Source organism: Populus trichocarpa, chromosome 7, assembly GCF_000002775.5.
Source record: "Populus trichocarpa isolate Nisqually-1 chromosome 7, P.trichocarpa_v4.1, whole genome shotgun sequence".
In the NCBI taxonomy this organism is placed as follows: Eukaryota; Viridiplantae; Streptophyta; class Magnoliopsida; order Malpighiales; family Salicaceae; genus Populus; species Populus trichocarpa.
The window spans coordinates 6479615-6507397 of NC_037291.2; the positions used below are offsets into that span (position 1 = coordinate 6479615).

The 27783-nt window shown below is 33.7% G+C and overlaps 2 protein-coding genes, 1 long non-coding RNA gene and 1 pseudogene across 4 annotated transcripts; 2 read left to right on the forward strand and 2 right to left on the reverse strand.

The window, feature by feature from the left end:
* Positions 1–354: 354 nt before the first annotated feature.
* LOC18101058 (uncharacterized) lies at positions 355–1530 on the forward strand. The gene is made up of 2 exons (XR_002982803.2): positions 355–1070; positions 1155–1530. It is a non-coding gene; the product is annotated as an uncharacterized LOC18101058 (long non-coding RNA).
* A 112-nt stretch (positions 1531–1642) lies between these two features.
* On the reverse strand, positions 1643–8258 carry LOC18101057 (serine/threonine-protein kinase STY17-like; annotated as a pseudogene).
* Positions 8259–16292: 8034 nt separating this feature from the next.
* LOC18101055 (probable prolyl 4-hydroxylase 10) lies at positions 16293–19818 on the forward strand. Its single transcript, XM_006380498.3, is given in 9 exon segments — positions 16293–16512; positions 16514–16636; positions 16732–16816; positions 17229–17326; positions 17466–17563; positions 18312–18441; positions 18538–18725; positions 18908–18996; positions 19445–19818. Coding segments are annotated over 8 exon segments (873 nt in total). The 5' UTR covers positions 16293–16435; the 3' UTR covers positions 18982–18996; positions 19445–19818.
* A 72-nt stretch (positions 19819–19890) lies between these two features.
* On the reverse strand, positions 19891–27110 carry LOC18101054 (aconitate hydratase 1). Of its 2 annotated transcripts, XM_006380497.3 has the most exons (20): positions 26665–27110; positions 26460–26561; positions 26033–26193; positions 25830–25922; positions 25474–25659; positions 25115–25276; positions 24751–24895; positions 24508–24650; positions 24370–24426; positions 24148–24227; positions 23977–24052; positions 23378–23563; positions 22628–22695; positions 22424–22542; positions 22215–22336; positions 21956–22054; positions 21383–21862; positions 20845–20943; positions 20521–20763; positions 19891–20392 (listed from the first exon to the last, which is right to left on the reverse strand). In XM_006380497.3, the coding sequence occupies exons 1-20, from the start codon at positions 26666–26668 to the stop codon at positions 20318–20320; spliced, it is 2700 nt and encodes an 899-aa protein (XP_006380559.1). In that variant the 5' UTR covers positions 26669–27110; the 3' UTR covers positions 19891–20317. The 2 variants fall into 2 exon arrangements, with proteins under 2 accessions (XP_006380559.1, XP_052310390.1); XM_052454430.1 differs by lacking the exons at positions 25474–25659; positions 25830–25922; positions 26033–26193 and having other exon boundaries at positions 26665–27109.
* Between the last annotated feature and the right edge of the window lie 673 nt (positions 27111–27783).

A 27783-nucleotide genomic window follows, 5' to 3' on the forward strand; every position in this document is an offset into this window, starting at 1 on the left:
CCACCCTTCCCTTGTCCCTTCTATGTTGATTGTGTTGACCACCATCATCTGAGGTGAGAAAACAAACCACAAGAAGTTTCAATCATTTCTCTCTCTTTTTCTTTTTCCACCGAGACTTTTCTTCCTCTTTTCCAGGTGGTTGCTTCTGTTTTATGTGTGGAAAAGGTTTTTTTGGTTATTTTTCTATTTCTTTCTTTCTATTTTTTTTATATAATTTCACCTCCTAGTGGTGATTAGATTTTTCTTTTATACCCTTTCTTTTCTATTTTTTATTTTGACTTTTTTTAAGAAGATATCAAAGAAAGAAATAAAAAAAATACGAAATGGAACATGTAGGCATCAAAAATATTTTTTTTTTGAATTTTTTTTTTTTTGTGGTTATGATACTTTTGAAGAGTTCTTGCAAAATCATAGGTATATGTTTTTTAATATGTTGATCACATTAAAAAAAAATTAATGTGATCCGGCGTAATAACACGAAACAAGAATCTGGTGTATATCTCTCAAGGGAATGGGTTGTTAGGCAGGTTCACTATTCAGTAAGATCCTCCTTAGCCCCACATCCACCAGAAAATAGCCAAGATCAAAACTGTATCAACAAGATTCGTCGCCATTATTTAAATTTCATTTGTTTTTTCTCAAGGCTTTAATGCTTCGAACCCACACAGAACTGTCAACAGATATTCATCCAGCCACGTTCTTCGTTCCTGACAGACGCTTAGCAAAGTAAACAGCCCCCCAAAATTAAGCAAACATGGAGCGCACATCTCCTACCTTTTAGCTACCTCTTGTTAAAAGGCATTGAGCGAACAAGACATTAGATTTGGTGCTGCAAACTCTTGTCAACAAAAGAGAGAACCAGGATATGGCAAGAAAGGGCATCTCGGAACTGGTTAGACGAAGTTCGCAGAAACTTTCTCCGGTCATCTCATACAAACATCATTCTCAATTCCAATGCTTGCTCAAGACCTTAATTAGCATAGCTTCACCACCTTCAAAGAGAGAACTCACCATAGAAGGTACAGCAGCAATCACAATTCAAGCAAATTTCAGGGGTCACCTTGTATCATGTATGTAAGCAAGTATAATCCACAGCAATTTTGTTCAGTACCGTGATAATATTTTCCTGAGTTTTGTGGTTGAAATACTGACAGGCAAGACGGGCATTTCAAGCACTCCAGAGCCTGGTGAAATTGCAAGCGTCAAGCGCTCGTCCGGTTGCAGGTACAGGTTTGAGCAAGGCAGGACATCTTCATATCTAAGGTCTAAACTCATATCACTATACAATTCAAGGAGAGTGCTCTAAAATTCCATACCCCATGCAACATTAACACAGTAATCTCCCATGTTGACAAATTTCTTAGCAGAAATAGTCGAATTTGTGTAGCATCTGCAACTAGTTTAATTATTACTCGTACCTTCTATTTGACTTGCGGGTCTATCTATGAATCATATTCATGGTAAAGAGTTGTCCAAACTATACCCACAACTGTCTACTAATCACCAATTAACACAAGGTTCGTTTCCCAACCTAGCAATTGTTCATTGTGCATACATAATGCAAACATTTACATGCCAATTAGCATAGAAAATTAAGGTGTGAAAAAACAAGGGAGAGAAGAAATTGGAACAAAAGAAAACATTAGGAACCTGGAACTTTTAATTATGGGAAAAAAAAGACAAAGCTATAACTGAGCTAGGGCAAAGCGCTGTACAGTTATCGAGTAAGCACTATAAAAAGGAAATGAAAATGATGTTAGAGAGGAAAGAGAAAAGGAAGAATGTATGATGGGAACTGGCTAAATTTGCAAACTTTATTAACAGCATATGCTCCTTGTCAGTTAATGGTGACCCTTGATCAGTGCTGAGAAAAAGCTACCGGATGATTTATCCTTGCAGCGATCTTCTCTCTCATCTCCAACCTATTTCAATAAAGAAAGTTATAATTGTTCAATGGAACTGATGCATGATGATAGGTAATTCCCTTACCTCCTTGACTATTTGCTGAAGGATATCTATTATCTGAGAAAAATTGGGTCTTTGATTTGGGTCTTGCTGCCAGCAAGTCTCAAGCAGTTCTGCAAGTTTTGGATGAGTGTGCTTGGGGATTGTGGGCCGTAGACCCTACAGGAATGTTGGTTAAAAAGTGAAAGTGCCATTTAAAAATGAGAAAAATGCATTAGTTTTACGTTAATATGAAGAACAAAATGGATATACCTTTCGCACCACACCTACTGCTGCTTGCAATGGGGTCAAGTATGAGTACGGAAGCTGTGATTTTGGTCATAAAATATAACGAATAAGTGGTGAAATTTTTACAATTATAACTAGTAAGTAATAAAATAAAATTGAAAAATAGAACTTTTTTTTTCCTCCTAAAAACTGCTGTGCTTACTTCTCCAGTTAGAAGCTCCCATGCAACGATTCCAAAACTGAAAACATCAGCCTTGTGATCATATGGTTTGTGTTCAATCACCTTCATGTAGTTAAAACAACTGTAAGTGTGTGTGTGTGTGTGTGTTAATAAAAAATAAAAAAAGCTCCTTTTTCAATTAGATAGGAGAAACAAACAAAGACACAATCAAAACATAACATCATGGTATGCAAGATCATATGTCCCAATAACATTCCAAGGTATGACCATGTAAAACAACATGAACAAGAAACTTAAAATTCACATACAAGTAAAATGTACCTCAGGAGCCATCCAGCGGTATGTTCCTGTTTCAGCTGTCATTACCCCAGATTGAGTCTGTACTCTGGCAACCCCAAAATCAGCAACTTTTACAACCTGTGAAAGAAGGGTGTAGATTTTAGAACAAGCAAATCCTTTGAAAAAAATATTCCAAAAATACATATTAATACATCTGACACTACAAGGATGAACACCAAACCCAAACAGTGGGCTACAACATGCGTGGCAAGAAAGTTTTTAAAAAGAAATATAAAGACAATAGTGAAAAAGAGAACAGTTCTTGAATTCAAAATTCATGTAAACATGGATGAGTATAAACAGGTTTATGCAAGTTCAGGAAATGCTCTTACTTCATTTTCATCCATCAGAAGATTGGCAGTTTTCAGGTCCCTGTGAATTATGTTATTTTGGTGGAGATAATTCATTCCCTTTGAGACATCAATTGCCACTTTGATTAAGCATGGAAGCTTAAATACACCCTTCTGTTTATGCAGAAAGTTGTATAAACTTCCTTTAGCCATAAACTCTGATAAAGCAAAAATATTACTCCAAAAGGTGAATATCGGTGAAGCAAATGAAAAGGCAGAGCAGAATTAGATGCATGATTGGTAAGTTTTGTCAAACTCACATTTTTCCACTTAACATACAACTATGCAGTACCATTCCATCTATTAGCAAAATAGATCATATCTAATAAAGGGGGTCAGAGGGGCAGGACATCAATATCAAATTCATGAAACATCAACTCTTAAGATAAGAATTCCATTGAGCAAAGATGTGAAAGATTTACTAGGATGTACCAGTCACAATGCACAAGTTTGGAGACCGGTCGCATGCACCTATGAATTGCACAACGTTCTTATGCCGAACTTTCCTGCAAACCAACAATTGCAAAAGGTTACAATTTTCACAAATATCAAGAGATACTGAGGGTTACCCCACCACAGCCTAGTGAAGAAGGTGGATCGATGCATGTAAAAGATTGTATACAAGAGAGAAGCTTCAGAAAAGGTGGACAATTGCATGTAAAAAGTTATTAAGGTTTACAAGGATGAGAGAGGGATGGAGCACCATCATTTTATATAAAGGTTTATGGAAATTACAAATTAAGCATTAACACCATTCTCAACAGAAGTAACTTCAATGTGCATGTAAAAGCTTTCTACTTGAAAAGGCATTGCAGATACTCCTGAGTAGAAAGGTATAAGTTCTTTAGTTTTATATTTTGTATTTACGATCTTGTATATCTAGCTAGATAAGTATGTAGGCTAGCATTTCTATTGGAAAATAGGCAGTTTCCAAGTCCGCAAATTCAATGAAGCAACAACTAGTACCATGGAGAAGTGGCCAGGTATTGATTTTTTTATCAGTAAATTCTTATTCCCCTATCTTGATAATAATAGGAGACTTTCTTATTTTAATAAAATATTATTTTGAAGAAAGAATATCACAAATATTTGCATGTAAGGGTTTTCAATTCTTGAATTAGAAATGTTGAGTTTTTTGTTCATACAATTAAGTTCTTTCGTACATTTTTATGTAATTCTTTGATCCCTTTAGGTTTATCTAACTACAACTACATTATGCAAGCTCCACCAATACCTACCCCATATTTCTTCTAGCAAATATCCTAATTGTTCCAGATCAACTAGAAATAGACTTTTTCACTTGCTTATTCTGTTTAAAATGATTAAAGAAAAAAGAAATATCTAATTAAGGAGTATACAAACAAAACATTTTAGAAATGGTGGCTGGAGATCTTTCAGGCATATATTCTTACAGACCTCATTATATAAACTTCCCGGGAGAACTCCCTAAGCATTTCTCCACTGACACGCTCAGGCTTGAGCACTTTGATGGCCACTTCCTGACTACAATATGTGCCTCGGTACCTGAAGTGGTTAAATGAACAATCAACTGAGTAACTTGCAATCAGCAGAGTAACATATATTTCAAATGACAGAACTTACAAATCACCATATGATCCAGATGCAACTTTGTTTTCAACTTTCAATAGACTTGTGTCAATTTCCCAGACATCAGTTCCATCACTAGGTATTTCAACACAATCTGGAAGAGATTCAACCCCTGTTTTATTCTGCTCACCAACAAGAGAAACAGAAAGCTGTTTTGAAAAGCACTGCTCCTGTGGAGTATTGCAAACTATCAAATATAGGCCAGCTATTACCGCTCCAGGTTGATCAATCATACAGCATTTCAAAATTAAAATATGAGTGGCTGATACAGGAAAAGAATTCCATTCAACTATTCTAATGTACACAAGTTAGTAGTTGGTACTTAATATTGCCCACCTTCATGGTTGCATACCCTATGAAAATTAGTTCATATAATGAAGATGAGCCATCCTGTTACAATTTCCTTAATCTAGATATCCTAATGAATACTGGTGTTTTTGAATCTAATGAATTTGGAGTGCCTTCTTTTTTTTCAAAAACAAGAACAAAGAGAAGACACAAAGTTAAACCTTCTTTTTCAGGCATTTTATCATTTCCAGTATGGGGAATTGTCCAGAGGTATTGGATTTGAACTCTGACTGGAATGGTTAACTATTCAGAGAACATGCTACCAATATCAAGTCTACTGAAGCATTTGAGTTGCTGTATACCCTAACTGAATGGCTATGATCACAAACTGCAAGAAAATAAATAAATAAATAAATTTTAAAAAAAAATATTGTTTCAAGTTGAAGAACGTAGACAGTATTTGGTTCTGCCCGCTAACATTACTAAGGACTTCCTTTAAGAACTAGTTGCTTAATCATCATGTAGCATATCAAGCAGAAGATGTAAATCACAGATATAGCCAACAACTACTAACACACCATAGCAAGACTGTAAACCTAGATATACATCACGGTTCCCTTTAAAATTTGGTCAACTCTTTCCCCCAAAGATCATTTCAGCAGCAACAAGTTAACAGGCTTTCCACATACACTGGCAAAGGAATGAGGATAGAACCATAACCTCCATGAGGTTAGTTTAACTTTAAATGATTTTTGAGAATGTGATGAAAAAAAAGTTAAGTAATCACTTTACAAACATAACTATCAACAATTCATACATCCTACACCCTAGAGATGGCTGATACACATATTAATTAAAACAAAGGGTGTTCTAGCAGCAAGCATTCATAAAAAGATTTATTTTAGAGATATGCAAAACTGCAATTATGAATAAAAGTGCAGTATGAAGAAAAATTACCTTAGACTTTAAGATTTCCTTTTCTAGAGCATTTCTAAGCTCCTCGGTCTCCTAAGGTTCCCACGCACATGACCAAGCAGTAAAGTGAGCAAACAATGTCAGTCTGGCAATTATCTCAGTATTAAAAAGAGAATTTCATAAACCAAGAGTGCTAGATAAAATAATAACATTTAAAATCCACATGAGCAAGGAATAAAATTTACATGAGATGTGCATCTTTTACTTTAGACTAGTTTAATGTTGCCCTCATTTTTTTTCTTTATTTTTAAGCAATCAAGAAAAAAAAAAAACATTGAATAAAATCATGACTATAGCAGGCTGATACCACAAAATAACTAACACTTGATTTTTCTAACTGGTGAAAAGAATAGGACCATACCTCACGAAGCCAACCATCAACAACAAAAACATCCAGAGAAAACCCATCAACAGTGGAAAAGGCATGAGCTTCTTGGATGTTCAATCCAATCTCCGCAAGCAGGGAAGTCAACTGGAAAATTATTTACCAATATCTATTATCTGGTGCATGTGAGCAAGCACATGAGACAGAGAGTATAAATTAAAGTTAAATGTTCCAAATGATGTTTTAGATACAATTGCGCTCTTCTTTATTTTTTCTTGATACAGTCAAATGCAATCTTAGGCACGCGGCAGTGTATGAATGTTTCCACATGGGAGTGTGTGCCCGTGTGTGTTGCCATTACTATTTAGAGAATATATTATAGCTGTATCTCTACTAGCTGAAAGCCCGAGATAATCTGAAAAATTTTCACCATATTTGTCCTGAAAAACATATGTAGCATGGCACTATCAATCCCAAATTGTTCCCAATACATACAAAATATTCTACACGGATGATAATAGGACTAGTCACCAACCTGACTAAGAAGTTTTGGCCTATCAACAGTTGAAAAGGTGATCTCGTGCAAAGACCTACAATATAGTCAAATGGATAATCCTATATGTAAACATGAATTGAAGTTGACATCACAATAAGGCTAACATCAGAAAGTTCTCCACTTTTTACACATTGACACCAAACAATGTCCAGGGAAAAGTATAACCATTCACAGTCCATAAAAGCTCTTACTGAGAAAGACATGGCGTAGAATTTGCAGCACCATCTCCATCTTCAACATGATATCTTGAAATGCTTCAAGATTAGGTGATGAGCCAAATGTAGGTGGTGGATGCATTCTGCAGATCAGAGAGAGAAAAACATGAATCAACAAAAAACAACAAGTTATATTGCACAAAAATATAATGGCGTACCCCTGCTTGTTTGAAAAATAAGAAGTTTGTGCATCTTCTTTCATTGCCGGATCCAAATGCACAGAAGCATAAGAATTTCCATTCAAGGCAGGATACACCTGTAACACAAAGAAGCCACCAATCAGACTACGCAAATGATCTGCTTTAACCCTATCAACATTATAAACACTTTATATTAAGACAAATAACATTGTCTTGCCGTTGAATGAATGAGTGGGTAACAAGCAAATGGTAGGTGGTATTTAGTACAGAATTTCTTCGCTAAAAAAAAAAAAAAAAGTAGCATTTACTACTATTATTAACCTGCACCTGCACGAGATGAACTTCAAAAGCCGGTCGATTTGCAGGATCTTCAGCCAACTGAAGTAATCTCTTGTGCATAAGCACATCTTCAGCTCTCTCCACATTCACATCCAGCGCATATCTACATTATTGATCACTAAAATAAAAAATAAAAAATTACACAAAAAGAAAACAAGAGAAGCCTAACAGGACTTCAGACTATTAGAATTTAAGATCCTTGTTTTATTTACGATTTACACAACACATGCGAATAGAGAAATAAATTCGCAGGCTTAACCGCAAAAAGCCAGAATGAAAAAAGAAGAAAAATCCAACATTTCCTTCTCTATTTCGCTGCTACCTTCAAGATTTGTAATTAGCGCTGAATTAAGTAAATTACCGAGCAGGTAAGCGATTGAAATGAAGCCAAAGGTTATCATCAAATCCAGGAAGATTCGTTTCTTCGAAATTCGAGTCTTGAATTCGCTTCAAAACTTCGTTATAAACTTCTAGCTTTTGCCTTTGGTGATGGTGTCGTGATGGTGGATTCGCTATTGCAGAGTACGACTCCACTGCTCTGCTTCCACAGCTCTCTACGTCTTCTTCTTCTTCAACCGCCATGCCAACACGACCCCGGTCGCACACGGCGGATATTCTGCTGGAGGTGAAAGCTTCGATGAACCAAGCCACAAAGAGAGCGAATTTCCTTTTTTGTGTGTATTGTACTTTCTTTCTTTCTATTACAGTTTTTTCTTTGTTCGTCTCTAACTATAAATGTTTTTTTTTTCCGGATAACTAGATTTTAGCACATGTTACACTTCGGTATTTATGAAAACATGAAATTAGAATCTTTATTCCGAAATATCCAATATAATTGAGTTTTCTAATAATATCTGTAATGAGACTGTCAATTTGAGTTCATCTATTTAATAATTGATATTATTTGAATAATTAATTGGGGATTGATGGAATACTCATTTTGAAAAAAAAACAATTTAATAACATCACTCCGAGTGAATAAAGTTTTTTTATAAAATATAGTTTCCAAATTAATGAATAGTTGTTTTTTTTTTAATTTGCAAAATCGACCACAATCAAGAGTGGGTCCCATTATTTAAATGAATTTTTAAAAAAAACAAATACTAATATTGAATTTGGAATAGCATGGTTTATAAAATAGTTGATGAAAACTTATGGTAAGCGTATTGTTTTCTTGTTTTTTGAATTTTTATTTTTATTAGAGTTTTTGTTTTTAGATATCTTAAAGCTTTTGTGGGATATAATAATCAAATGAAAAGAAAATGATTTTTACTGGTCAGAAAAACTCCCTTATTCACAATCTTGAAATTATTAATACGTATATGTTGGTTCTTGATGGTATCCTTGTTTATTCAAATTATAAACTTGAGTCAGTTTATGCCATTATAAATTATTTACAGGACTTTAAGGTTAAATTTAGAAAAATGAGAACTATAAGGCTAGAATAGAATATATCTGAATCTACAAGGACTATAATGTAGTTCACAGTGAGTTTTGCTCTCTCTCTCTCTAGAGCTCTGAGTGAGAGGTGTTTGTGGGGATGAACACGTAAGCAACAGGGTTGGTGGGGTCTGTGTGTGTAGACAGCTAGCTAAAAAGATCATAGGATTTTTATAGGATAAATGAAGCCAAAACCTTATTCAAAAAGAAAATCGTCTTTTGGTATGCCGAAGTTCAGACCAACAAACCGTCTAGGTAAATTAACTTTATTATTTCATAGGTGTGCGCAAACTATTCGAATATTTATATTAATTAAAAAAAATTAAATTTATTATAATAAAGTAGCTCAAAGTTTAACCTTGAGAGATTAATGAATGGATTAAACTATAATAAATATGTTAAATTGAGTTGTGTAAATAAATTATCTTGCTAACATGTGGTTAGCATTTAACACCATAAAATTTAAAATGAATAGATTAATTGTTAATTGTCAATCATATTTTAAAATTAGTTGTGTTTTGCTTCTTGAAAATTGGTCTAAAATATAAAACCAAATCAAATTTGATTATCTCTATATATGTTTTGCTAATCAAGGACATTATAAGTAACAATGTTGTTGAATACCATAGTGATTAACACATATTTCAGAATATAAATTTTAAGTCATGTGGCTTGGAAAGATATCTAAATTAACACGAATAATTTATGTCTATAACATTTATTATCCAATATGTTTTTGTGTTATGATTCTCGAGTCACTGCTTAAATGTATAATAATGCATTGAACGTGTTTGGGAGTATGGGTATGGTTGCTTTTCAAAGTGTTTTTCACCCAAAAATGTATCAAAATAATATTTTTTTAAAAACAAATTTATTTTTAACATCAGCGCATCAAAATAATCTAAAAACACCCAAAAAAATATTATTTTGAAGTAAAGCAAAAAATAAATAAAAAATTTTAATTTTTTTCAAAAACTTTTTTAAAATGTAAAAACAAAAGATATCTTACCAGATAAAGATTTTGTTATTGTTATTGGGTTGATCTAATGTGAAAGAGCATAATTCTACTTTGAGAATCTTGAATAAATATTTTTTCTCTGTTTTCAAGATTCATTGTCTCCACTTCTCTCTACTAGTGCACCATGACATGATGAGTTTTAAGAAAACGATTAATTGGTGTGTTGATTTTAGTGTGCATTGTGAAAAATCCACTGTTTTCTTTTTCCTTGGAGTTTTTTATTGACTTTTTAAAAAAAATAAATTGGTTGTTTGGTATTATGTTAATTCTTTTTGAGATTTTTTTAATAAAATTATTATAGTGTTAAAAAAAATTAATATTGGATTGATACTTAATTTTATAAAATTAAATCTAAATTATTGCTCCAAAAAATGAAACGAACCAAATTTGATGGTAAATAAAAATTACAGCCTTTTTTTAACACTATTCATAAAGCATCCTTATACAAATTTTAACTTTCAAAATATTATTTTCATTGTTAGTCCCTTTAGTTTAAAACTTTATCTTTTTGGTCCACATTTATTTTGTTCACATTACAAACTTTGTGTTTGAGATAAGAAAGAGAGATAGTTGTCATAATTGAGGAGAAAGAAAATTGATAATTATTCACATTTTGACAAGCAAAAGAACCGATCTTAGTATTAATAGGATTTATTTGGCAAGAAAAGTTTTATTTTGGTATTTTTTGAACTTTTATTTTGCTGGAAAAAAGTAAGTCAAGCATTGAGAATATTTTTTAATATGAGTTTATTTTTGGTTTTTTAACCGATTTAAAATCAAAACTAGAAATAGACTTATTGTGGTATATGAATTTAAAAGTTGATTTAAGGTCAAGCATGCAAACCTAATATACAAATCTACTTGTGTCCCACTTTTTTTTTATTGATGTAGTTACATTGACCCAACTAGACGTAGGTGAATAAGCTTTTTTTAAATAACTATTTATTTTTATTATTATTTTAATTTTAATTTAAATAAATATAATAATATAATTGAAATTATATTTAGGATTTTATTCTATTACATACTGTTTAAATTTAACTTTTTTTTTCAAATAAGGTTCTAACAACCCCAAATTTCAATACTTAACCAAAGAATACATTTATTCATAGTTTAAAAATTTATTGTATTTATTTTTGTAAGACTTCTATATCTTGCACTTTTATCTATCATAATTCTTTTAAAGATTGATTCTTATCTTGAAATATTTATATTTATTTTTATTAAAATTTCAGCAGAATTTCTTCTTAAAAAGGGACAATCCATAATTCCTTCAAGTGCATTAAACAGACATCAATCAACACAAATATGATCCAATTACCCTAGATCACAATCTCACCACAAAAAAACATTTCTCATTTATTCTCAGCACAACACTTATATTCCTTATCAATTTTATAATCAAGGCATAACTTAACTAATACTTAAGTCAAATACATATATTAGCAAACATCTCAAAATAGGATACCTTATTATATGACATCGAGTTTTACATTTATAGTCTAGGTAAGTCTTAAAGTACTTACAACATTACACTATTACATCCTTTCATTGTTTCAAGATAACAAAAGATAATATATTAGTCCTACCACTCTGCTTGATCGTAAGGATCATGAAATTAGATAAGAAAATAATAAAGATAATTCTATAAATATAAACATTAAAAAAACACAATAATCTAATATATTGATTCATTTAACTCTCTTGGATATTCTTCGCATTTTAGTCTATCTCAATAATTGTAAACTATCTCAATTATTCACATAGTTGATAAAACTCCAGCTAATCATTATGATTGTCAAATCACCCATTTAACCTTGCGGTCATTTATAAATCTGGTCACATTAAATGGATGACTCCAATTTCAGCAATTCCATATTGATGCTTATAACTCCAGCAATCTCACACGAATTCCAACACTATAGCAATCTCACATAAATTCTTATGACTTCAGCAATCCCTCGTGGATGTCAATGCTTCGACAATTTCACATGGATGCTAATATTCCAGCAATTTCTTAGTTTAACTCTTTTTATTTTCCCATCCAACAATCATAATATCAAAATAAACTACCCATATAGCAGAAAGTTTCTAATAACTAACTTAGATTGTCAAACACCTATATCTAATCATAGATATCTAAACTAAGTGATTTTATGACATTGGTCTGAATTCAAATCTCTTTGGTGCAACTAGGACTATAATTCCTAAATTTCTACGCGAAAGAAAGTTTTCCAAGCATTAACTCAAATCTATTGTTGAGCCCTATTCATCAGAATATGGAGGTATTTATAGCAGAACGGGTCAATCTCTTCATTCACAATAAAGTGATAGATGAAACTGCCATTAAACGAATTATTAGTCGATTCATACATCACTTCGGAATAACATATACATCACACATCCTGGATCAAGTAAAGACTCCGGTAACTTTTTTCTTTTAGAGGATCATTTGGTAATACTTGTTAATTCTCACCATCCTTTGTGTTAATCGGTTGGTCTGTATCATCCCTTCTCTCCTCAAAATGATTCAACCTCAAATCGTCACCTATATCAATCAAAGAGAGAGAGAGAGAGAAAAAAAAAAAAAACATTGAAAGTAGCGCCAACACAATACTCACCTGGTAGATCTACTTTGTAGACATTGTCATTAATCTTCTCAAGTATTTGGAAAGGCCCATCTCTTTACGGTTGCAATTTTAATTTTCTATAGGCCAGAAACCTCTCATTGCGTATATGCACCCAAACCTAATCATCTGGTTGGAAAATAACGCGTTTATGCCCCTTATTTGTCTTGGATGTATGTTAGTCATTCTTCTTTTCGATATGATGCCTTACACTTTCATGAAGTGCCTACACTATTTGTGCATTTCTATTACTATCAAGACTAACCCTTTCATCAACAGGTAAATGAATCTAATCTAATAGAGTTAATGGGTAAAGCCATAAACAATTTCAAATGGTGAAAAATCAATAGTAGAATGCACACTACGATTATGAGTAAGCTTCGATGAATGATAAGCAATCTCTCCAATTCTTAAGGTTCTTTTGTATGTAAAAGTGTAGTTAAAATCCTATTGACTACTATTGTTTGACTATTAGTTTGTGGATGACAAGCGGTCCAAAAACAACTTAGCTCCCAATTTTCCTCATAAAACCTTCCAAAAATAGCTAAGAAACTTTACATCATGATATGAAATTATGCTCTTAGAAACCCTATGAAGTCGTACTATCTCTTTAAAGAATAATTCAACAATGTTGGTTGCATTACCAATTTTATGACATACTATGAAATGCATCATCTTAGAAAACTTATCAACAACCACAAAGATAGAGTCCCTTCTTTTTTTATTTTATCTAGGTAAACCTAAAACAAATTCCAAGAAAATATCTACTCAAGGTTCTTTAGGTACAAGTAAAGGAATATACAAACCATGTGGTAAGACCTTAGACTTAATGCATTTATCACGCACTCTTTGCACATCATGTTTCATTTTAGGCTAGTAAAAATATTTATACAATACATCCAAAGTCTTAGCGAAACAAAATGACCCATTAAATTGCCCTCATGAGCTTCATGAATAAATAATTCACGTATAGAACTAATAGGCACACAAAGTCTATTTTCTTTAAACAAATATTCAGGAAGTCTATAAAACTTTTCAAAAGCTGAATTTTCATATGCATGAAATACATTAGCAAAATCACCATCATTCACATCCAATTCCTTCACATACTCAAATCCTAACAACTTAGCTTTCAAGGTAGATAAAAGAGCATACCCTCGCGATAATGTATCAACCACTATATTTTCCTTACTTTGCTTGTATCTGATCATATATGGGAATGTTTCAATGAATTCCATCCATTTTACATGCCACTAATTCAGCTTACGTTGTCACTTTAAATGCTTTAATGATTTATGATTCGAATGAATCACGAATTATTTTGGCTACAAGTAATGCTGTCACGTCTTCAAAGTTCTCACCTAAGCATAAAGCTCCTTATCATAAGTAGGGTAGTTCAACGCTGCACTATTAAGCTTTTTACTAAAATAAAAAATAATATGTTTATCCTGCATTAAAACAACTCCAATACATATTCCTGAGGCATCATAATTAATTTCACAAGCTTTTGTAAAGTTAGATAAAGCTAATAAAGGTGTTGAACAAAGTTTTTTTTTTCCTAACAAGTTAATTGCTTTATCTTATTCAATACCCCATTTAAAACCATTTGATTTTTTGACGACTTAGTGAGTGGTGCAACTAGTGTGCTAAAATCATCAACAAACCTCCTATAAAAATTAACCAAACCATGAAAACTTCTTATGAGTTGTGAAGCTCATTCATCTCAATACCCTGTACAGTTACAATATATCCAATAAACATAATTTTCTCCATGCAAAAGGTACACTTCTTAAGACTAACATACAATTTCTCATAATGTAATATACTAAGTACACTATAAAATGATCAAGATGTTCATTTAGACTCTTTCTATAGATCAAGATGTCATTAAAATACACCATAAATTTACCTATAAATGCACACAATATATGATTCATTAACCTCATAAACATATTAGGTGCATTTGTAAGTCCAAATGATATGACTAACCATTAATACAAACCATGCTTAGTCTTAAATGTAGTTTTCTATTCATTAGCCACTTTTCAAATCAATTTTAGAAAAAATACATGATCTTTGTAACTCATCTAGCATGTCATCAAGCCTAGGATATGATGTTTATACTTTATCGTTATGTTGTTGATGGCTCAGGAATCAACACACATCTTTTATGTTTCATCTTTTCTAGGCATAAGTAACAATAGCACAACACAAGGTCTCATATTCTAACGGATGTACCCTTTCTTCATCAGCTTATCAACTTTTCTTTGAAGCTTATTTGTCTACTCGAGATTACTTCTATAAGTTGGTCGGTTAGGAATCGCAGCTCCGGGTACAATGTCAATCTGATGTTCTATTCCTATCAATAGTGGTAAATCGCTAGGAATATTTTCAGAAAATACATCATCAAACTCCTACAATAAAAAACAGCCACACTAGGAACAACATGATCAAGAAAGTTAGCATTAAAGCAAGCCTCCTTATACATAAGTAAAATCATTGGCTTGTTAGTATAAAATAAAATGCAGATTTGAACTCACCCTCTCTTGCATAAAGATTCAATTATTTCCTTAATTGTTCCACACAATGATCATCACTCACACTTATGTTCTTCACTCCTCAAGTTTTACCTCCATTTTCAACTAGTTTAGTTATTGATTTAGAATTAGTCGAATCTAATGGTATTCTTTCACATGGTATTCTTTCACCATTATCCTAACATGAATTTTTACTTTTCTTGACCTCACATTCCCTTTTCAACTAAATTCTTGGCAATCCTTATTATAATATTCACAACCAATTTCAATATCCTCAACATCATTAAAACATTAAAATCAATTCAATTTAATCTCCCACACTCCGAGTGTGTTTGGGAACGCGGTGTAAACCGCGTTTCCTCAAATTTTGAATTTTGTTTTTTGCTTAAAATGATTTTTTATGGTTTCAGATTATTTTGATGTTTTGATGTCAAAAATGATTTTTAAAAAATAAAAAAACTTCATTTCGATGCATTTCTAAGCGAAAAGTACTTTGAACCGCCACCACTACCACAATCTCAAACACACCTGAATCATCATTCCAACATAAAAACATAGTAAGTAAATTTTAGCAATCTAAATTTCATCATTCATAATCAATCTTAAACATTTCCAATATCATTAAAATACTAAAACCAATACAATTTAATCAAATTTCCAAACTCCCCCGAATTACCTGTTGACCATTTAAGGTTTTAATTTTCTAAAAACTAGTTTTCAATTTCTCCCATTCAATCTTTATTCATGTCTTCACAACTCCAATTTGCTATAAATCTACACAATTTGATATTTTCATTAAAGTTTATATAACAATTAATTGAAAAAAGAACCTATTATCATAACCAATTGATCCAATTTTGTGAGCTTTTTCAACCAATTCTAAGAATTCTCCATTTTCTCTTCCAATTTGCACACTTAAATAATAAATAATAAATACCGTATTTTTTATTTTTTAAATATAAAAATTTATTCTAAAATTATTTATTTTTATTTTTATTTTTATTTAATTAAATATGTTTTTGTTTTTATTATTTTTATCCTTAACGTAACCAAAAGATACTTTAAAGATTTTTCTTTTAATTTTCAAATATTTAAGCATTTTTTTTAAATCAAGGAGCGTAAGTAAACTAAGTATAAAGTGTATACAACAAACAGAAGAGAGTCGCGTCTCTCCAAACCGCGTCTCTTCTCTTATTAAAAATTAAAAAAAGAAAAGAAAAGATCAGAAAAGTCTATCAAATATTAAATTAGACTGCTGTCATTTCTCTCACCGATCTCTTTCCCGATTCCGACTTTTTACGAAAATGGCGAAAGCGAGATACTCACGAATTTCAACACGAAAATCACCGTCATCGACACTTATACGAAAATCACTTAACGTTCACTTTCGTGATTTTAATTCTTCTCGCTCTCGGAATTCTCTCGATTCCGAGCACTTCTTCTTCTGATTCGTCGCGTAAAGCTAACGATCTCAGCTCCATCGCTCATAATAGCAAAATTCATGAGTGAGATTGATTTTCGTGTTTTTGTTGATTAGTGTTTGGTTTGAGATTGGATGGCATGGTCGTAATTATCTTGATTGGTTTCATTGTTTTTGTAGGAGTGGAGATGATGAAGGCAAAGCAGAGCAATGGGTAGAGGCTATCTCGTGGGAGCCTCGTGCTTTTATTTATCATAATTTTTTGGTCAGTTTTTTTATAGAGATTTTGGACTGGATTTAATTTGATGTTTATATTTGTTTAACTGAATTAAGTGTTATTTTAATTGTAATTACTAAAATAATAATTGATTGTATTTACTTTGATGCTCTTTGGGGATTTCTTTTTTAATTTTGAATTATTATTTAATTTATCTTAGTTTTGTATTTAGTGATTAAAAAAAGATTTAATTAATAATGCAATGTGATCTCTGTAACATTTATTTGTGATAGTGTTTTTTAGGATTTTGCTCCCTTATTTGATGTTTAATTTTTCATATTTTCTTATTTAATGGTTTGTTTCTTGGTGATGGAATGCTATTGATTAGTAGCATTTTTCGCGTAAGAAATTTTGCTTTGATTGAATAATTAACCAATTAGTTTGTTGCTTGTTTGGACAGACCAAAGCGGAATGTGATTACTTAATCAATCTTGCAAAGCCACATATGCAAAAGTCGATGGTTGTTGACAGTTCATCTGGGAAGAGTAAAGATAGTAGGTGGGTTTTTCTTTCTTTAAATTGTACACTCTTGTTCTTGAATTTTGTGGATGGATGTTCTTGTTGCTCTTCTTTCAATTAGTTTGCTTGTATACTTTGTTGATATTAATTGGAATTAATGATGCTTTTTGATATTTAGAGTGCGTACGAGTTCTGGAACATTTCTACCGAGAGGTCGTGACAAAATCATTAGAGATATTGAGAAAAGAATTGCTGATTTTAGCTTTATTCCTTCAGGTATGTTGTTTGAGCTTCATTTATTTGGAAGGTCCACCGAAAGAATGAGATAGAATATCAGCATCAGTGAAATTTTGTTTTGTTTTCTGTTAATTTTTTTAATATCAAATAGACGACTGGAAATTTAATTTACTTTGAAGGCTAGGTTGCCACCATAAGCACAGGTTTCCATAATTTCGAACTTCATATCCTAACGCATCCCTATAACTAACTATTGCATTACTTCATTGCCTTCACATCTTTGTTATTCATTCATGTATTTGCAGAAGTGAACCATGACCGGCTGATACATTGTTTCTGGTGCTTCTGTAGTGGAATCTATATCAACTTTGTTATACTACCACCTCTATAAATCCACTTGACTACCACAATGTGCAATCAGCCAAAGCATCACCAGTTCCCACTAAGCACCTCCACTTTTCTTATTTGGTGTCAGAGATAGTAGTTATTAGTTATTTGGGACTAGTTTTGTAGCACCTCCACCACATCAAGCATCACAAAATCAAGAAAAGTCATTGGATAACAAAAAAATTGTACTTTACAAATTTAAGTTAACCAAAGCTAACTAGGTTTAATCCAAATTCTTGGGTCCATCATGGTTAACTTCACCCTAATGCATCTTTTAAGGAAAAAGAAAATTATACAATTTTGGAAAGAAGAGATCTGTTAGTGTTCAAAGGAAACACCACCTAGTAACTTGCCTTTCAGTTTGATTCATCACCTGTTACCAAGCTGACATGGTGTGCAGAGCATGGCGAAGGGCTTCAAATTCTCCACTACGAAGTTGGGCAGAAGTATGAGCCTCACTTTGACTACTTTATGGATGATTATAACACCGAAAATGGGGGTCAACGCATAGCCACTGTTCTCATGTACCTGTAAGTGAGATCCTATCTGGTAGTAGAATTTCTTTGAATTCCAGCGCATCCTGCATTTGTTCTTTTGTAATACTTCTCTTTCACTATTCTACACAGCTCAGATGTTGAAGAAGGGGGTGAGACTGTGTTTCCTTCTGCCAAGGGGAACATTAGTTCAGTGCCTTGGTGGAACGAGTTATCTGAATGTGGAAAGGGGGGCCTCTCTGTTAAACCAAAGATGGGTGATGCATTGCTGTTCTGGAGTATGAAACCTGATGCCTCTCTAGATCCATCAAGTTTGCATGGTTAGTTACTCTCAACCAGCTAATCGCCTTGAACATGTGTAGTTCAGGTTTTAGTATAACCAAGCTGACAGTACCTCATTATTTCAAGGGGGCATACCTACATGTGGTTATAATTTGATTTTGCAGGTTTTAATGATATCAATCTTTAAATAATTCATGTGTTGGATTGTTCTTCCATGCAGGTGGTTGCCCTGTGATTCGAGGTAATAAGTGGTCATCAACCAAATGGATGCGTGTGAATGAGTACAAGGCCTGAAATACTATCATGAAGGTAATTAACTATAACCAAAAGAGACTATTAACAATGTCATTTGTGAAGATATTCCTTAGTGACTGGTATTGGTTGTTAACGGTTGCTCTTGTTTTGGTTGGTAATAATATCCTCCGGTGGCATTGGCATTTATTTACAGACTATTATTTAAATACTGAAAACAGTTTGTTGATCTACACAGTGAAGCTTCTGTGCGTTTCCTTTTCTTTTTGGGTGGTGGCTGGGTGGCATGTGATCAGCTCACAAATTATTCTTGTTAAGCTCAAAATTTCCTGCCACAATCTTAGCCCGGTTCAGCATATGTCGTGTAATAAATAACATGCGACTAAAACAAAGGGCCTCTTTTGGTGTTGGACTCATTCTAAAAGCATCTTGGAACAAAACAATTTGCCCATGCACGATGAAATCGTTATTTTCTCCCTAACATTACCACTTCTCCTTCGTGCAGGTGACCACATCGTATTCCTGTAATTTGCGCATCCCAATATCGAGGCTCAAGCGCCGCTGACGGTTTTTAATTGAATATGCAATCTTTGTATACAACCAACACTTTCTGGCCGTAAATTTTGATGATTTCCACTGTTGGGGCATGGCACCCCATGCTCTCAGGAGTCTGATAAAATTAGTCCGAAATTTTTCACTGTTCTAGCAGAGCGAGGTTCCTTCACTTTTTCAGTTGCTGTTAGAGAGACACGTGCCCTAATTTATTTGAACCGAAAGAGATGCATTCATTATTCGATTCCTTGTAAAGTTCTGTGGAGCATGTGCATCTCGCCGTTATTTGACAATCTCTGATTTAAACCAGAATGTCTTGACTTGATCGATCCAGCACTCACGTAACTGGGATTTGTTAAGAGCTTCCACAATTTTTTTTTAAAACGACAAGCATGGAAATGCATCAAGTATCAGGGATTTGTTTGTATTCATATGATCATAATTGTCTAAACACTTTCTAACCAGTAGACATCCTTCCGTGGCTAAGATCATTTTGGATTTCTTCAGGGATAACAAGTTTTATCAAAATGTTGAGTATAATAATACCTTTTAACCCTGGGACTCGAGCTTTGGTTGGTTTCTCCAGGGTCAAAGGCCACTGAGATACAGAGCACGTTGTGGCCTCCCATGCCGGCCAAATTTAATGCATCCTTGAGGGCAACAAAAGGATACTGTGAAAACCAAAACAAGCGGCGTACACTTGAAACAGCACAGGAAAAATACTACTCGGTTCTGACTTATTAATGATAAAACCGGCTCAGCACTAGAACTGATATTATATCCTGCGCTGCCACAAACTTTTATTACTGGTTTGTTTGCAGCTGATTCAATGTTTGGTGTGAATCAGGTTTCTGATGGCATATTGCAGAATGCCTCCATGATCAAAATAAGCCAGTTCCACCTGCACGCACGCACGCAAGTGGCTAAACTTAGGGGCACTAGCATACCAAGGAATTAAAGCATTCATGAAATAAGAAAATTTTGTTTTGGGGTGAAAAGCCAGGTCGAGTTTCCATCATCATCACCTACCTCTGTATCATAACGCAAGGTACATGTAAATTGCTTGCCATTGTCTGTCACCACTGTAACATCTTGACCTGGTCTAATCTCACTCACGTTGCTAGGAAGATCAAGGCTGTAGCGCTCATGCCCAGTTAAGCCAAGTGTCTCAGCATCCTCCCCGGACTTGAAACAAAGTGGAATGATACCCATTCCCACCAAATTACTGCGATGAATTCGCTCAAAGCTCTTGGCCATCACTGCTTTCACACCCTGGTCCCATAACAATTAAAAGGATTAGCTTAAAAGACATCTGGAAAATTAGACGGGTTTCAGATGCTGGCAGAGACTCACCAGTAGCATTGGACCCTTGGCAGCCCAATCACGAGAACTTCCACTCCCATACTCAGCACCAGCCAAAATAACTGTATCATGTCCCTCACTCTTGTACCTCTGTTGACAAATGCAATGAAACCAGCAACAGTATCATTATGGGACGAACACAAGAAACGTGATGCTTGTTCATGAATTCTTTATAAATTTGTTTCAGTACTTAAGAACCCCAAACTCTAAAGCACTACATCCAAGCAATATGAAACTAGCAACTGAAGACATCTATCTGATTAAAATTTATGGATATACTGTTAATACCACAGTAGAGTGTAAACTTAACCCAGAACATTACTGTTTTAAACTGTGGCTACCTATTATAGTTTAACTTATTTGTTTTGCTAATTACAGCCTTCTATTCTTATGGCCTTAACCACCAATAAAGCCTTAGGTTAATGCATAACCTAGGATATTTTTCCTCCCGGCTTTTTTCAGTCAAAACTTAAGGCAGGACTTGACTTCATAGTACATGAAGTCTATGAAGTAACTTGAAAGCAATTACCATGGCAACATCAAACACAGATAGTTTCTCTCTAGTGGGAAAATGAATTGTTTTAGGCCCAACTTCTCCTCCCAATAGTTTGTTGACAATTCGAATGTTAGCAAATGTGCCCCTTGCCATCACGTCATCATTACCACGACGACTTCCATACGAATTGAAGTCCCTTCTATCAACCCCTCGTTCCATGAGGTATCTAGCAGCAGGACTGTCCTTGTGGATGCTGCCAGCTGGTGAAATGTGATCAGTTGTAATACTGTCCCCAAAGTTGAGTAAGCAGTAAGCATCCTTCACACCATGTGGTCCTGGAGGAGACATAGTCATGCTTTTGAAATATGGTGGCTCATGTATGTAAGTTGATTTGGGGTCCCAATCATACAGAGTGCCCGAAGGAATGGATAATTGATTCCACATGGGATTTCCCTTGGTGATTGCCTGATATGTAGCCTTAAACATATCAGGTAGCACACTTGAATGGACAACCTGCAGGTCATTCAAGCATAGGAAACAATGAGTTATCTGGTCTATAGTCTAATCAGACAATTCAAAATCAAACTATAGGAAGCTGCTGCTTACTTGAGCAACTTCGTCATTAGAAGGCCAGATATCCCTGAAAAATATCTTCTTTCCATCTTTTCCTACACCAATTGGCTCTGTTTCAAAATCAATATCCACCTGCAGTATTGTCCCCTCACGAGAGACATTGTCCAGAGTACGTAAATCAACAACCAGAAAAGGAATGTGGTACCCACACAGTACGAGGAAGAGAAGCTATACAATGGAAAATAATGGGTCCAAAATGATTTTAAGAACATATAGTATATAAGTTGAGTACCGTTCCAGCAAGTGCATAGGCTACCACAAGTGGAGGCGAAGCAAGATAATTAGCTCTTGTTAAAGGATGGACACGACCCTCAAAATTCCTATTCCCAGACAACACAGCAGCAGCCACTACATCTGTATATGAGTACAAAATCAAAATCATCAGCTCAAAAGATTCTTAGGAGGAATATCAGGAAAAGAATTGCGTTTAGAAAGAATTACCATTTTCAGTGATAGCTGATGCCACAGCTTCATCTATATCTCCAGAATTCCCAATGCAAGTGGTGCATCCATAACCAACAATATGAAACCCTAGCTGATTCAGATATTTCTGCAAGCCACTGCAGAGGAAGTGCCAAAATCAGAAATGTATTGCCATAGCTGCATGAAGTTTTCAAGACATGAGATCATAGTTTTAATTGATACCTCTTTTCCATGTATTTGGTTACAACCCCAGAACCTGGAGCAAGACTTGTCTTAATCCATGGTTTCACCTGATAAGAGAATGAACTTATAAATCCAATCACATTCCATTAACTCATCAAATTGATGTGATATGATCTTCTACCATGATCATATACTTAGAAAATCAGCCAGGGAATTTTCCAATTCAAGCTTCACGTGTCATTAATCTGGAAAATCTAAAAAAGCTAATGGATAAAGTTAAGCCTCTCTAACGTTACCAGTATTCAGCTGGAGGAAAAGCATGCAGGATACTAGCATAATCCTTTAAGTTTTTTTAAGCTAACAGTTTAAACCAGCATTACATTGGAGTCTAGCATCCTGACGCTTTTGGAATCCCATGAACATAACAGATGTTCAGAATTTATTACATTCACAAATTTGACTTTTGAAAACATAACAAAGAAACAAACAAGGGAAGCTACACCAATATTATTCGTCAAATCACACTGTATTACAGATCAGATACAACATTCATAATCGAGGCAACAATGCAAATCAGATAACAATTCCTTGATAATTAGCTCTGGAGTAGGTAATATATAATGCACTTCATCTGTGTTAGGCTTGTCAATATTGTTATACTTAACTCTAGGGATTACTATTCCCATCTGATCTTGCAATTGTAACCTTTTATTCAGTTGGATATTGTTATAATCAGGGTAGCTAAGCTGAAAGGAGAGAAAAAGGAATTTAAAAGGAGAGACATCCAACCTCCAATCCTAGTTCACAAGCTTTCTTTGCAACCAAAGCAGATCCAAGCATGACACTAGGGTTTGAGGTATTTGTGCAACTAGTAATAGCAGCTATAACAACATCACCATGTCTCAGTTGGGCTGGAGTCCCGTGAAAATTGAACTCAGCAACCTTGCTTTGAGATTCTTTTGGTATAGCAAATCCCTGTAATGACATGCAAGAAAGGTAAGAGATAGATCGAATGGGTGTTTGGTTCAGGACAGAAAATTGACATACCACAGATATTAAACTATTTTACAACCAGAAAATAATATCCTTTGGAAAGAAATGAATGCCTGGTTTGTTGGTTTATTTTGGAAAAAAATTCCAGTTTTTTCTTCAATGTACTTTGAGTCACTTGTAAGGTTATGCAAAAGAGAAAATGCAAAAGGACCACCCCTTGATTTCTGACTTCTTATGTTACAAAAAAAATCTACCATTCTTCTTTGACTAGAGCCAAAATTGCAGAGCTTCCTCAATTTTGGTTTCTGCCATCTTTCCTTTGATGACCTTCCAAGTAGCCTCCATGAAAATGATGTCTTTTTATGTGGCCTTGTTTAGGTTGATACAATTCTCACCTTAAATCCAACCTTGTTGTCTAAGCATGCATGCCAATCAGCTTTCATTTCTCTCAAAGGAACTCGATCATGTGGCCTGCAATAATATGATTAAAGGGTTGACCAAGAAATATTGGAATAAAACATTCAGGCAAAGAAAAAAGGAAATTTAAAAATATTTATCAGCATCACCTCTTAGGTCCTGATATACAAGGTTCCACGTCCCGAAGGTTCAATGCTATATAAGAAGAGTACACTCTGTCAATCTGGGGCTGAGGTCAGACAAAAACATTCAAAACGACATAATCATTTTTAAAACGACGTAATTATTTTTAGATAAAAGAGAATGTTTTCACAATGACACGATAAAATACATTGAATGAACACGTGATGAATAAAGCATTTATTGTTTACCTCACTGTAGTCCACAAACATCTTGTTAGCTCTTAAATAGGATTCTATCATAGAGACCTGCATTTCTTAGGTTCCCGAATCAGTATATACAATGGCCATATGAAATGAAATGAAATAAAATATCGTTTTATAACTTACAGTTCCATCGCTTCTGCCTGTCAGTTTCAGATATTGCAGCGTGACATGATCCACAGGAAAGAAACCCATCGTTGCACCATACTCAGGAGACATATTGGCAATAGTAGCGCGGTCTGCTAGTGACAATTCACTCATTCCCTCACCTGCAGACATTAGCAAAAGCCGAAATCCAATGTGAGAAAGAAATATATTACACAGTGATCAAAACACAAAATAATGCAAGCCAAGTATAAAAGGGTGTACCGTAGAACTCCACAAACTTGCCAACAACCCCATGCTTTCTCAGCATTTGAGTTACTGTCAATACCAAATCGGTGGCTGTAACACCATCTCTAAGTTTTCCTGATAACTTAAAACCAACCACACCAGGCAGGACCATGCTCATGGGCTACATGGAAATGAAGACACATTGGATAAATTATCGACAAGAAAGATTATAAGCATGAGATAGACTAACTTGCAATTATAAAAGTTTTCATTAGCTAATTGAATGCAGGTAGTATAACTGTCCCAGGAATCAGTCAGGGGATTGCGAAGAATTTATGTCAATTAGGAACTTGTTCCAAATTGTACACATATGATGTAAATATGACAACAAATATTTTACCTGGCCAAGCATTGCAGCCTCAGCTTCTATCCCGCCAACTCCCCAGCCAGCAACACCTAATCCATCTATCATGGTAGTGTGCGAGTCTGTTCCAACAACACTATCAGGATAAAGTAAACCATTTGTGTTGAACACCACTCTCCCAAGGTATTCCAAGTTGACCTGGCAATCAAATTATTGAACTTCAAACATCTGCATAGAATACATATATACACCACAGAAAAGAAATTTGCATTTTTGAAACTGGCATAGCTCATTTGCCTTGATTGCAGCCAAGCAATCAACATTTTTTTTTTGGGAAACATAGCAAAACATGAAATGCCAACTGTGTTAACACTCTGATGAAAAAGATGCCTCACCTGGTGAACTATACCAGACCCAGGCGGAACAACAAGCATGTTTTGGAAAGCATTTGAACCCCATTTAAGGAAAGCAAATCTTTCTTTGTTTCTATGGAACTCAAACTCCATATTTGCCTGCACTGCGTTTTCTGATCTTGACACATCAACCTGAACTGAGTGATCAATAACAAGATCAACTGGAACCTGTGCACACAAATTTCAAAGGTTAAGTCCCTGAAAAAAAAAAAACATAGCAATCAAAATGCCTTGCACATGTTGAAGCAGATCCGATTAACAAACAACTCAGAAATATCAAATTATGTAAATTGAAAATGGCAATTATTCTGTAGATGCATAGAAGAAAATAAGCTCACCAATGGGTTGATCTTATTAGAATCACCTCCCAGATTACTCATCGCATCTCGCATGCAGGCAAGGTCAACAACAGCAGGAACACCAGTGAAATCCTGAGAACAATATCATAACAACATCAATAATAATTAAAGCTATGGTCAATAACAATGACAAATATTTTCTCTATCAAAAAGTCCACCGATTGAATAACAATGTCAGTTACCTGAAGAAGCACTCTTGCAGGCTTGAACGGAATTTCAACTAGTTTAGGAGAAGTATTCTCCCAATCAATAATCTTCTCAACATCCTTACTCTTGACCTGAAACTCATCGCAGTTTCTAATCGCCGATTCCAAAAGGATCTTAATCGAATATGGCAATCTATCTAAAAAAAAACACTAAACTCAACATCAAAATATCCAAAATCCCACATCAAAAAATCAACTTTTCAATAAAAAAAGAATAAATTAAACTTTAGCCAAAGAATAAAAAAAAAGTCCGATCCTTTTATCTGAATAAAAAGATTCTCATTCTTTGACAAAGTCAACAACAAACATAAATCGCATAAAGCTTCAAACTTTATCTATTTTTTTCCTTTCTCAGTAACCAAACTTAAGCTCAACAATTAGAAGGAAAAAAATAATCACTAACCAATTCTGGGGTCATTGAGAGCAGGCAAGCTATAGTACTTGCCAAATTCACCACCAGGTTTCTCTAGTGTCTTCAATATAGACTTGAAAGGATTTTCATTCGCTGTCAAAAAAAAAACCCACGTCAAGAAAAATCAAAATCAGATTCGCTTACATCAAACTAATCATTAAAGTTACTGAATTTAGTTATAGATTGGAATTTTTACCCATTTTGATGATCAGGGTATTCTGAATCTACAAAGAAATGAAGATTCAGTGCACTAAAAAGGAGATCTGTATAGTGTTAATAGTTAAGAGAGAGACAAAGTGAGGGTAGGTAAAGGTGGATAGGATAATAGTCTGTTTTGATTTTTAGGATATTTTTCGAAAAGTCGGGACTGAAAATGTTAATTGGGAGATGGGAAAAAAGTGTGTTGTGTTGGGCACGATGTGGAGTTTTGTCCGTATATTTTCTTGCACTCTCAGTTCAGATCAGTTCAGTTGCCTCTCCCTCTCTCTCCCTCTCCCTCTCTCAAGTCTCAACTAGCTTATAGCTAGTTCATGCTTTCACTTGTGTGCCCGGATGCTTTCTTTCTCTTCCTTTTCTTTACCGATGCTTCCCTTCTTTGTAGATTTAAACAAGTGATTCATCTCAAAATTAAGAAAAATCTCGTCATTCTTCCAAGTCGTGAGTCTCTTATAGCCATGTTTGATATATAGTATTTTTTATTTAAAAATATATTAAAATAATATTTTTTTATTTTTTAAAATTTATTTTTAATACCTATACATTAAAATATTAAAAAATTTATAAACATAATTATATAAAAACATAATTAAAAAAAATTAATTTTTTTTAAATATTTTTAAAAGCCCAAAAATAAATAGATTGTAATGATTCAATTATATTTTTAAAATTTCATAAAAAAAAATTTAATTTTAAATTATTGTTTTATGTTTTTTTATTGTTTTGATGTAATGATGTTAAAAATATTTTTTTATAAATAAAAAAAATTATTTTAATATATTTTCAAACAAAAAAATACTTTTAAAAAATAATTTTTAATATATTTATAAACAAGCAATTAGACACTTAGCTACATTTATCTAATTCTCATTTCTCTTTGCCAAAAATAAATACATGCTATCTCTCTTTAAAATTTTTATATCCAATTACCTTGCTATATCACGTTTTTTCTTATATTATTTCTTTTTTATCCCTAACAAAATGGACTAAACTATGGATAGCAAGCATTTTCTTTTTATTATTAAAATATTAAGAAATTTGATGTACCATCAAAATGAAGGCTTGCTACAGTTTTTGTTAGGTTCCATATTATTACCCG

Bases quoted from the DNA above. Each gene is read 5' to 3' on its own strand.
- LOC18101054 (XM_006380497.3), bottom strand. The intron at 25,660-25,829 runs GTGAGCTTATTT...TTGTGTGCACAG, and splicing joins CTAATAAGATCAACCCATTG to GTTCCAGTTGATCTTGTTAT. The intron at 21,863-21,955 runs GTAAGCAGCAGC...AATGACCTGCAG, and splicing joins CTAATGACGAAGTTGCTCAA to GTTGTCCATTCAAGTGTGCT.